This window comes from Synchiropus splendidus, chromosome 18, assembly GCF_027744825.2.
Source record: "Synchiropus splendidus isolate RoL2022-P1 chromosome 18, RoL_Sspl_1.0, whole genome shotgun sequence".
In the NCBI taxonomy this organism is placed as follows: Eukaryota; Metazoa; Chordata; class Actinopteri; order Syngnathiformes; family Callionymidae; genus Synchiropus; species Synchiropus splendidus.
Window position 1 is genome coordinate 2,210,267 of NC_071351.1, and position 12,275 is coordinate 2,222,541.

At 46.8% G+C, this 12,275-nt stretch overlaps 1 protein-coding gene across 10 annotated transcripts in view; it reads left to right on the plus strand.

The window, feature by feature from the left end:
- The window catches only part of LOC128750134 (ankyrin repeat and SAM domain-containing protein 1A-like), a 37,318-nt gene that overhangs the window by 19,614 nt on the left and 5,429 nt on the right, over positions 1 to 12,275 (plus strand). For 4 of the 10 annotated variants that reach the window (XM_053850388.1, XM_053850385.1, XM_053850392.1 and 1 more), the window contains 4 exons: positions 2,352 to 2,818; positions 7,389 to 7,445; positions 8,103 to 8,172; positions 9,666 to 9,781. In XM_053850388.1, coding sequence (XP_053706363.1) covers positions 2,352 to 2,818; positions 7,389 to 7,445; positions 8,103 to 8,172; positions 9,666 to 9,781 — 710 coding nt within the window. Of the gene's footprint in view, positions 1 to 2,351; positions 2,819 to 7,388; positions 7,446 to 8,102; positions 8,173 to 8,871; positions 9,782 to 12,275 lie in introns of those variants that run through there. The other 6 variants (XM_053850390.1, XM_053850394.1, XM_053850391.1 and 3 more) reach the window with 4 other exon arrangements.

The window sequence follows — 12,275 nt, forward strand, 5'->3', positions numbered from 1 at the left end:
CGTGTGTGTCAGGTGGAGAATATAAAGTTGCTCACTTCATCTTCTGTCAAAAACACACTGCTGCTCTCAGCAAGCGTGTGCTCACCAGTGTTTCCCAGAAGATTTGGAAGCGCTGTTTTAGCGAGGGGTTTCGCCTTGAACGTGACCGTTCGTCTTCTTCCTCAAACATCAGAAGCCATGGAGCCACTCCATGCGCTGTCATTTATCTCAGTGTTTCTGCTACGGTCAGTGAACGTTGGCACGCTAGCAGCAGCACTCTTGAGCTCACACAACAGGCAGGTCTTGTGTCACAGTCGAAACACAGGAGTGTGAGAAACAGCATTGTTGTGTCATTTACGACGTGGGTTTTGATTGACCTGAATTTGAAGCGGCACCAGCAAAAAGTAACTATCATGTGACACACTCACGAGTAACAGTCCCTATGTGTTAAGTTGTTGAAAACTGCAGCCAGATAATTCAGGTCCGTCTTGACGTTTTACTTTCACACTTGTCCTGCAACTATTTCCATCCAGTGCTATTAAACTATCCGCATTTATTTGTTTTTTTTTCTGGCGGGGGATTACAGATGTCTTTCTGTGTGAGTGAAATGCTGCGGGCTGCTTTTGTGAAATGGTGGAGTTGCAACAGATGGGCGCTGCAAATCAAGCAAGAGGCAACTGTTGAGGTTCTTGAGTTTGCTCTTGTATATGACGCTCTGAAACGCAGTTTGTGAGCCATCGGGGTTTCTCTGACTGTTCTCGGTGACGCCCCCCACCTCTGTTCAGTCATGACATCACGAGTGAGATATGTGTCTCTTGGTGCCAAACCTCACCCCTGCACTTACCTCAGCCTGCTGGAGGAGCAGCAACAATATTGTCTTATGACTGCAGCTGGTGCCTGGGAGGGTGAGCGCCATGTCAGACTGTTGATGTGCTCATAGGGCGTTCACACTCCTAAAAAGGTGTGGGTGTTTGGCCGTGGTCTGGACGAATGTGTGTGGAGCGCACACTCCAGTCGTGGCTCCACACTCCTCCGCCTGCTATCATCCATTAAAGGGCGTCGTTTGCCACGCTGCTTTACTGTAAATGGTCTGTGGAGTAAATATAAGGCTGTTTGAGTTCCTCACTTGAGCGTTGTTTATGCTTGTTTTCATTTGATTTATGACCAAGCCTCCATTGTGATACACCAGGAAACTGCTCAGAAGGAGAAATCGGAGGACAGAACTTTTCAACGTTGGTCAAGTCGTGGTCTGAACAATATTTATTTAAGAGTCTTGAGTTTCAACAGAACACCCTGTCATTCTCCATTTAAAGAGCAAAAGGCTCATGTTAGCATGAAGCTTCTTTGTGTGTCAAATCATCCCACATTAAATATGTCATTTAACCTCAAACATCCATCCACTTTCAACAAGTTTCCTTTAATCTACGGTACATCTTCACTAAGCCTGACATTCATTTATTCTGAGATAACTTCCATCAAGTCCTTCAACCTTTCAGAGCCTCTTAACTTACACGTCAGAGCCGGTTCTTGTTCTCCCCTCGGTGTCGTCCTCCCAGATTCGCTGTCACCAAACACCTTGACCTTGTCAACCCGGACGGCGACCGTCCGTCCACACACACGCGTGCGTGTTCGTGCACACACATCCTCTTCCAGCATGTGTCACAAGGCTAATTATCATGAGTGTGGCTGCGGGAGGGTGGGACGATTCAAATTTCCATTCCTGAGCCTCCACCAGGGTCCAGAATTAGAAGTCAGAACACAGAGGGCTTCTGGTCACGGAGCAGACAACAACAACACACATCACTGCCCCCTTAAGTGGGATGAGCAACAGAGCCAGGCATGAAGTAGCGTTGCTGTTTTTTTTTGTTTTTTTTCTTTAAGCCAAGGCATCTGCGATGACAGACTCAGTCATGCAGCGGCTCATTTGATTTCAGAACCGAGGCTTAGGTGGAGTAATTCCCTGCTACAGGAGGACGCGTCTTTTGGCGCCGGACCCAGCTCTTATTGTAGGAGGAGGCAGGTAACGTGGTGTTGAAGTGTCGCTCTGTGGTTGCAGCGTGTGGGAATGTGTGTCTCTTCAGGGTAGATTAGTGTGAGCTTGAGAAGTCTTCAGTGGCAGATTAGCTCCAAACTTCGTTTGGAGCCTCAGCTGTCAGAGCAGGCAGCCGAGCTCCAGCTGATCGTCATTAGACGGCTGCGCGCAGGGTTTGGAATTCAGACGCCTTGTTTTATTTCTTTCTCTCCCTCTTTTTGTCTCCGTTACTCCTCGCAGGGAACAATTACGGATTTGTCTGAGGGCTTGTGTGGGTGGGTTCTTACCGAGGTCTCCCCCTTGACTCAGACCGCCTGACTCGAGACTCTTGCCTTCACAGATCAGAGCCAGGATCCGGGAGCAGGTGTCCCAGAGCAGTTCACTGGTCTCCTCCACGGATCATCCCCTGTCTTTGACTGTCAAGAGGAGCCCTTCAGGCTTCCGGGAGCTTCTCCACCCAGCCAGGAGGAGCCCAAGTCAAGAGAACAGGCCAAACCCAAGAAGACGGCAGCAGCTGTGACACCGCCAAGTCGACCCAGTATGGCCGCCATCCTGACGGACTGTGATCCCAAAGCGATTTACGCGACTGTGAACAAGGAAGCCAAAGACTCTGGTGCTGGAGGAAGGAAGCGTCCTGGTGACCTGAAGCTAGCACGCAGCCTTTCCAAGTCGGACTCGGACTTGCTCGTGTCTCCCCCTACTGAGGAGGAAGGAGGACTCGGGAACCGAAGCGAGTCTGTTTCAAACTGTAGCACTGGGAAGAAGAGGCTGGAAAAATCTCCGTCTTTCACCTCGGAATGGGACGAGGTAAGTTCCCCTCCTGTTTTCTTTTTACCAGTCACACTTTGTTTGACAAATAAACATGAGCAAATAATAGCATTGCCACAGTGGCAGGCACGCAGCAGGCTCCTCTGCATGAATTCACTGGAATTAGTCATTCAAACAGGGCAGCATGAATATCTACTAACGTTCCCCGCGCCAGTACATTTTCCAGAGTATGGTCTTGTTTCACGCAAAGCTGCGGTCGCATTTTTCTAAAAAAAAATCCCAGATTTCTCAAAGCATCTATTGATGACAGTCAAGGTCTAAATTGCTAGGTGATGCAATAAAATATGGCGTAAAGATTTGAACAAAATACACGTAACATTGTGTCAAAATGATGGGGAAAAGGGAAAAATAAGCAGGAATGTGTTGTGTTGTACTTGGGCTCAAGAGTTGAAGCACACGTCCAATCATCCTGTCCAACTCTGTTGTGTTCGCAGCAGCGTCTTGGGAATTCCTTGACTTGTCGTTGTCTTCTTCTGGTAGCTAGGACAGTGTTTGCGCCCAGAGAGCCACTGAGTTCACCGGCACGTTGCATTCAAGTTGCCAGATCATCTGAAGCGAATCACAGGCTCAGATGGCTCGAGTGCTTCATCTCCATAGTGACGAGATCACATTGCCCGGTGTAACGTGGCGAGCGGGGAAAACAGCTGTGATGTTGATCTCATTTGGCTGAGCAACTGGCATCAATTTGACGCTAAGTGCATGTTGTGTTGTGCACTTCTCGGGCGTCACACGGTGACACACACAAGCATCTAATAATTCCTAATATTGCTCAATGGCACTAAGCCTATGTCTGAGCCGTGTCACAGTTTCTGGTTTAAGTTTTCCACCTCTGTTGTTCCCTCTGTAATAAGCTTTGCTGCAGATTACTGCTTGGCGTTTGTTTTGGCGGTCTCAAACCTGCGGCTCCTGGGCCTGCTGGGGTCCACATAAATATATTTAAGGCCACCTTCATCAAAGTTTAGAGGAAGCATATGTTTTACTGATTCATTTTTGTTTTATTCTATGTTTATCAGGAAAATGTTGATAATAGGACAAGAATCGAATGATAAATTAAATTGAAGTTTGGTCGCGGTGCATTTGAGAGGCTGTTATTCAAACCAAAAGTGAGGGATGTGCTGGGACTATCTGAAAGCCTGTTGATGGTGATATCTTTATGACGTTATTCCACGTGCCAGGCACCAAACTTTGATAGTTTAGCATCATTTGACAAGTTGAATTCAACCTTCAAATTGAGTTTAAGTCTTTCTGATATGATGTCGAGAGGAGACATTGTCAAGTGGAAGCAGACCAAATCTAAATATTGATTTTTTTTTTCTTTTTTCTCAGTAGAAAATATGAAGTCCAGTAAAAGGTTGACTTCAGACCACAGCATCGCAGCTTTTACAAAAATGACCGTGCTGGAGTTCGTCCAACTCCCCAAAGGCAGAGTTCTTTAAAGCTGTTTGCTGCAGCTGGACCCACAGTTAGTTATCTCCGGCTCTCCACCTCACTTTCAAGTGTCCTTTAATCTTCGCTGAACATTGCTCCATCCTTCCACTGTCGACAATTCTGTTTGAGGATCTCTCCTATTTTCATTGTTATCATTAGTTTCATTATTAGGAGGAGCAGTTGTGTAGTTTTTCCTTTCTTTTGATCACTTCTTTTCCCCATATTTTAGCTGTTTTGGGGTAATAATATACTTTTTATTTGACATATTTAGCGTCTAATATGTTTTAGCATTCGTGTAATGACTTCTTCAACTCTTCGGTTGAGGCCCTATCGATGACTCACGTCCCCAGTGTTCATTGAAGCTCCATGGAAGTGGGAATGACTGCCCCTGACTCAAGTTGTGGCTTTCTTTATCCTGTCATTTCAAAAGAATTCATTGATCAAAAACTTCTTACATCTGCAGCTGCTGTGGTCACTGCCCTCAGTGCATAAGATACTGCTCATTACAGGCACAATGTTTGTTTTGTAAAATGCGACAGATTCACAGAAAAAAAGAACTTGTTTTCCCTCTTCCTTCAATTGAGATTCAGATGAATGCTTCTGGAGCGAAACAGTCCCAGTCCCAGATTTGTGAGCCTCTCGCAGTCTGCTCCTTAAGATATAAGCAGCTTTGGCTTGAAATGGAAATATTCATACATTGCTACATCAAAGTGTTTTGGTGACATGAATGTCTGACACGACGCAGTTTTGTAGATGTTGAAGTCGGTGTGTTTAACTGTGGATTTGCGTCGCACTGCGTTGTGTTTGCAGCAGGCGTGTTTGCCAACTCAGGTTTCTAATATCGAATGTATCTGATGCTTGTTATGAGTCAGTTTGGAGCAGCTTTGTGGAAAGAACCCTCTTAAGAGAGAAAGGAAAGTCTGTTTGTTATTTCGATTTGATGGTGTCTTGTTTTGTGGGGGAGATCTTGAGCATCTGGGCTGCTCTCTTGTGCTCTCACGTACTGGCCTGTGTTGTCCATGTTGAGCAGAGTGTAAGATGTCAGATGGCACTCCACCAAACAGATTTAAATATCGCGAAACGTCCCCTCGAACAGCACCCCTTCCTAAACAATCGGGTTTCCTGAGTGTCCCCATTCACGCAGTCTCGTCCCTTTCTTCCTCGTACCCCCCTGTAAGCTGCGCACAAATGCAGCTTCTGGTTTTAAAGAAAGGCGATTTGACTTGCATGAGGTCTCGGCCCATGCGTCTCTCCATTTAAAGAGAAGCGCGGGTGTCTCTGTGTGTTTTGTGCTCCACATACGAGTGTGTGCTGGTGTGTAGCGCGCATGCTAATGTGGGACGGTATTGGTCCCGGATCAGACTGAAGATGACAATCCCGAGGGCACATTGTGTGGGCATGCAGACCGGGGAGGAGCGGCACTGAGACAGAAGGACCCGGCCACTTTGAGGAGCCCCACTGTTCACTTGACTCGCTCCGAGGGGATCCACAATGAAGCCTGCATTTGTGAGTATTGTTTTCTGAAGCTGCCGAGGATCTGTGGACATTTATCCAGTCAATGTTGCGGATAGGTTTGGTGTTCATTGGTAAAGAAACGTTTTGGTTGTGGGGTGAATTTGAGCGACTTCTGGTCAAACCTTGTCAGCTGCTTCTTGGCTGTGTGTGTTTATATACGGCAGCATAATTCCCAAAAGCTCCTGCGTGTCATTGGGCTATTTAGGGAGGAAGACGACTGGACTGCTGACAGAGCTTTGTCCCTGTGTAACATTGAGATTTTGGCACCAATGTTCACCACTCCACTCCGACTCTGGTGCCAGCTTCTTCTTGTGCGACGGGCGCTCACTCTTTTGTGTCCCCGTGAAGACCCCGTGCCAAGGCTTCCTCTGACTTGTGTGTCGTTCTGGAGTCAGGCAAAAAAAAAAAACCCGAAGCGGACGAGTCGTCCTGCTGTGCTCTCCAGCTGAGAAGAGCATGATAAATGTTCTTTAAACTGATCTCAGCAAGCTCTTCAGCTGTTGACCTCTGGCTTGCCGGTGACCTCTTGACCTCTATTCCTTTTTTCCTGCTGATGGCAAGCCACTCATACAATAGATGCCTCCAATCTTTCTATGTATCTTTCAAAACAAAGGAGATTCCTTTCTCAACTCCAGGATCTGTGTGCAAGTGTTGTCGATGTTTGGACAACTTTGTCTGTTTTATCATATCTTTTATTCTATTTTGAGTCACTCAATTGGCTTCTATTATTGTCTTCACTGCTTTCCTTGTCAGGATGACTCCTGGAACTCCTCTCACAGATGTAAAAGTCCACATTATCCTTTCAGCTTCCCTTTCTGTAAACAGGCTGAGGCTTCCAAACACAACAGATGCTGCAGCATTACAAACTCATGTCCTGAGGTGAATGACACTCCTTTGTTTCCCTTCTGCTCACGGAGGAGCCGTGCCAGCCCCAGGAACACGATCCTCCCTTCGCTACAGGACTTGGCTGCCTCTTCCGACGAGAGCGCCGACCCGTCCTCAATATCACAGCAGCTACTTTGTATGAGTGATTACACCAGTCTGTGCCCTGATTCATGTCGGTTACACCCGTTCTGATTGGCTGCTCTCTGCCCCACATCCGTGGTTTTAAGTAGCAATGGCTTGTTTGTGGTTCTGGGGAAGTGTTCAGTCAGACCCCCGCCTCTCACCTTACTAGCTGGGATCGGGTCATGTGACCTGATGGAAGCAGGCGATAATGAAAGAGTGAACAATGTTGGTTGGAACTCAGTGAAGATATTGACTGATACCGCTGTAATAACAATAGTTATAGTGGGTGATGTGTGACACGAGACATTTTTTGTTACTTTTGTTTATATCATGTCATATAAGAGTGGTATATAAATGATGTATTAATGCGACAGTGAAATATTCCCTGACTTCTGGCTCGCTCACGTGGTTGCTTTTATCTTCTCATTGGATTAAAAGAGTTTAAATGAAGTCTTTTGGGCAAGAGGTAGTCCACGATGTTCAAGTCATCAAACATCAGGGAACGTTCCATCCAGACTGTTTTCTTAATACCCAGTGTGCTAAGCTTCACTCAAGCTAAAAGAGAAGCAAACCAAAAATCTGGATTTTCTCCTGGCAGACACAGACGCCCGCTCTGTCTTCCGTAGACCCAGCGAGACCAAATTCCAATGAGAGTGTAAGATTTCTGAAGTATCTTCTCTGTGGATTTTATTTGTTTTCATCCTGGGTGTGTGTCTTTTTGGAGGATTCTTTCATCGACCCGCTTTGAAATGATACAATCTCGCGGGTTATTGGCTTCATCTTCTGAGGAAAACTTCTCTGTCACTTTGGCTTGGGCTCTGACTCTTTTTTTTTTTTAAGTTTGCTGCAGCGATCCGTCTGATTGATTGATGATCCCAAAAATGTCAAGAATGACGATGGATGACCTTGTTCATCTGTACAGTTCAGCTGGCTGTAAACAGACCACTTGGTATTGACTCATCTAGAGTATTTGTTCTTTTCTGACCCTGTAGTTATGATGATTTAACCACTGTTCTGTGTCAATTAATGTCCCTTCATTATTTAAAAAGCCTGCGTCCTTCTCTGGTTTACGTCCTCTGACGCCATTCACCTCCAGATGAAGCAGCATGTTGCTCATTTTGCCCTGTTTGCCAGATGATCTGTTGCCCCCATGACATCACTTCCTGTGAGGAGTTGATGAATGCATCGGTGATCTATAGCTTTTTCTAGCATGTGCTGGTGTTTACTGGTGAGCGGTGGAGGAAGCGGCGGGATGCAGCTTCCGTTTTCTCATGTTTTCTTTCCTCCCTCCCTCCCTCCCCCTCGTCCTCAGATCGAGAAGATCATGACTCTGATCGGTGCCGGCATCGATTTCTCCAGAGACCAGCACTACGCGACGCCAGGTAAGGTGTAAACAAGGCTTCACTTCTCAGAGAGGAGTGGCTGGACAATGGATTTTTATCTTGGATTAAGACGTACTGTACAAATGAAGAGCGAGTCATGAGCAAAGCTGTTTCAGTATCTGAAGTTTGAGCCAGAGTTTCAGGGGGTTGCTTTTGATTTCTGGTGAATCTTTTGGTAAATTCTCAAATGAAAGGCAGCTATGAATAAATGAAGAGGATCACACCCTTGTCATCTACAGTTTACCTCAGCATCCTTTTTAAAGGTCTTAACGCAATGCGGCTTGATTCTATGCATGAACTTGCACGTCGATGAAATATTTACAACAATCATCTCCAGCGATGGTCTCACTCTGATCACTGAGATTTGTTGAAAGCTGAGCCTGCTGCAGCGAACGTGTTAGTGAGATGTTCTGTGGCGCTTCCTGGGAGGCTCAGCCCTTCAGCCTCCATCCCCACCGCTGCGTCGCCATCTCGCCGCTGTCAGCAGGTCATCGGGGGACTCGGCATGTGACGCTCCTCTGGGAGGCAGCAACACTTGTTTTCATCTAGAGTTTCTGCTGATGGGCTCTGTAGCTGTTGTCCCTCTCTTTGCATTGATCTACATCACAGAGATACGAGACTAGCTGGGGTGAGCAGCCACCTGCAGGGTTGGCAAGGGGAGGAGGGATCGGTGGTGGGAGGGAGAGAGAGCAGGCGAGAGAGGAGGAGGAGGAGAAGGGGAGTGAAAGGAGGATGAACAAGCTGCACAACTGTACCAGCCAGGACAATAGTAGGGCTCCTCTTCCGCAATATTACTTTCTAAGGCGCGGCAGATGCTTTCTGCAGAGATGAGCAGGCGCTTGCTCACTGGACTGGATGGTCTTCTTCTGATTTGCCTCCAAGCATCTGGAGTGGACCAAACTGGATTATTGACTCGTGGATATCCTTGAGAAACACTTGTCTTGTTTCGTCCGTGAGCAGAAATTTAAACTTGGACATACATATGTGTGTGTAACTCTTGTAGACATCATGACTCTTTACCAACGACTCTCAGGAAGCAGGAGGAGTAACTTGGTGATGTTCTTCACCATCAGGATGGAATACTGCTCCAAAACCATTTGCTTGTGTTGAGCACATCTGCTATGTTTGCTACTTCATCAGGGCCTAACTTCATTGAAACAGTGAGGTGGACCCTGCTTTTTAGATGCTAGAAAGTAACAGTAAAATGTCGGCCAGACGGAGGCAACCCTGTCTAAATATAAGCTGATATCATCTTCCCTCCCTTTTGACCCCTAACTGTGCCGGTAATTGCTTTGTTTTTTTTTTTAAACATTGGCTCGGCACCCGCGCCTCTGCGGGCGCTGACACCCGTCCAGCCAAGACACTGTCTCGCTGTTGCCTGTGCGCTCGGCTCTGCTGGCCGAGAATGATGTGGGAATGTCACATCTCCCCGTCGGAGTGTCGGTGCTACCGGCTGAAAGGTTTCTCCCTCCTGAAGCGTTTTCCGCTGTCAGCAGGTGCCGCCGGACGACTGCTGGACCAGCCGGTGGGCGACTGGCTGGAGCACGTCGGACTGCCACAGTACGAAAGCAAACTGCTGCTCAATGGCTTCGATGACCTGCACTACATGGTGAGTCAGTGACCGGTCTTTCTCATGAGCAGGGGAGTGGTTTTTCTTCTCGACTGATTTACTGTTTCGCATCCTGGGAAGTTTCTAGTTTTGTCAGGAGCTGCGTCAAGTGAAACAACAACGTGGCACTAACTTTTATTTATACTTGTGTCTCACTGCTCAAGTCTTGCCTCTCTTTGGATATGAGTTTATGATTATTCTGGGGCGTGCAGTTCATTTTCCGTGACGTAAAAGTAAAAAAAAAAACAACTAAAAATCACAATTTGATTGTTTAGTTGTGTCATTTACTGTGTTTTATATTCACATCAGTCAATCACTAATTTTGCGGTGACCTTCAGCACCTTTTTCTGGCTGTGAAAGCAGGTCTTTAGAGGAAATCCAATTCCTTCACAGATTTCTTCAGTGAACTACACTGAGTCTCACCTTCATGTGCCTCATCAGTTTAAGTGTCGGGAGTCTCATATAATGCTGGCCTCTCTCCCAGTCGAGCGTGGATTGATGAGCTTTTATATATGTTATTCGATAAACCCCTGCTGCAGCCAAGTTTCCTATAAACTCAAACTCAGGAACTCTGTATGAGCTCTAATCTAAATTTAATATTGTCAAACAAAGCAGAAGTATTTGCCCTTTGATGAGGACTCTTTCAACCCTCCCCCTAGCTTCAGAAACTCGATTTCCAGTGGTATTTACGTCCGCATACTTTTAATAATCTTCTTTGCATAACCTCCGATGTAGAGCGTTGCTTCTATCCTCTCAGCACGCGTCATCAACATGTATAATTCGCCGTTGAAGCCTCTGAAGTTTCTCCCAAGGTTTAATCTGTCTATGTCATTCAGACTTTCTTACTCCCATAGTCCTCCGCTCTGATTTCCTAAAGCCTGGACTCACATTTTCTATCTTTGGGAATGGATTACGCACCGAGAGGCTCTGAAATCAGTGAACATTTGAAGAGATGTGTGTTGTGGTTTTAAAGTTCAGTGGTGTATGGAAGGAACGTTTGCCCTGAAAGATAGTCTTGTTTTTAATCCAGAAAAGAGTGAAGGGGATGGAGTCTCATCTAATCTTTGCGGCGTCTATCCAAACACACCAGCTTCATTCCTCCTGCCGCACACGTGTCTCTGACAGCCTCGGCCAACAGACGTTGGTATTCAAGGCGTCGCAGCCGAGCCTCTGCTGGGACACGGCTTTGTTTGGAGCTGGATGTAGCTGAAAAGACCTTTTTTGTGTGTATTGCTATCGTGTGTCACTTCTGTTCATCCTCATGTCTGAGTCAAATTTGAGTCCCTCTCACACGTCACTGCTGTTACACTTTGATGGTGTGTAGCAACAGTGACAAAACGATAATCAATGCAGCCACTGGAGTCTTGCTGAAGGATCACATGACCCGTCCCTTGACGTACGGAGAATCAATCCCTTCCCTCGAGCAGTGTTTGGCTATATGTAAAGGCCTGGAACTGAGAGGGCCAGAGGAGCTGTTTAACTGTTGCAGTGCGTTATGGGACTTGCTGTGTGAGTGGTGGGAGCACACGTCAACGGTTTTGCTCTGCAACCCTCCGCTGCCCCTGCTGCTGGAGATAGAGGTGTCATTGAATTAACTATTGAGCCGCTTCAGATCGACTAATGAAGGATTCCAACAACCCACAGAACCCGCCTGCTTCAATTACTGCTCTTTATGGGCGACGTAACTCTTCCACGGTGCAGAGCATCTGTTGTCTTTCTCCTCCCCTCCGGGACAAACCTCATCTCCTGCCACTGTCAATCGATTGGCAGGAAATAAAATGATGCAGCGAGTGGAATACAAGTGAAAACATTTGGTTTGTCCCGTACTTGAGTTATATTTCACGTGAAAACTGGAAGAATAAACTGCTCTGTTTGGGATTTGAAGGCAGGAAATAGAGTCGGCTAACTGTACTCCAGGAGGAAGGTAATAAAATCACTCTCTGTGAAAGGGATGTGATCAATCTTGATTTGCTGAAGTACGAGATGCAGCCTGAGCATTTTATCTGGATCTGGCCGTGGCTTTTAGTCGGGTTATGATCCAGGAGTCCTCTTCCCAGCTGCTTGAAATCCCCCGTGGAGCCTTGTCTTTTCTTGAAGCCTTTCTCTACAAAGTGCAGCGGTGCCTTCACTGACATCCTGTCACTTCTCCTATGAAGTGGTCTGTAACCGTAGACGACCTGCAGATGCTTCCATCTAGTGATGGATGTGCTGCGTGGCAGCTCTACAGGACGACTTGGCTGGTTCGGTCAGCAACTTGAGTTTGATCCCCTGAGTCCAGGGTGTGTTCTTCACGAGGATCGCCCCAGTGACCAGCATCGACCTGCAGTAACCTCTGCATTTTACTGCTCGAGATTTATCTTCAGGTCAGAGATGGACGTGTCAAAACATTTTGATTTCTGGCTCCAGCTCACCTTCGGTGCAGGGACCCTCCGACTGCTCGGTCTTATGTCGCCGACCAATCTCCGGCTGACATTGATTTATCTCTCCTGTCTGT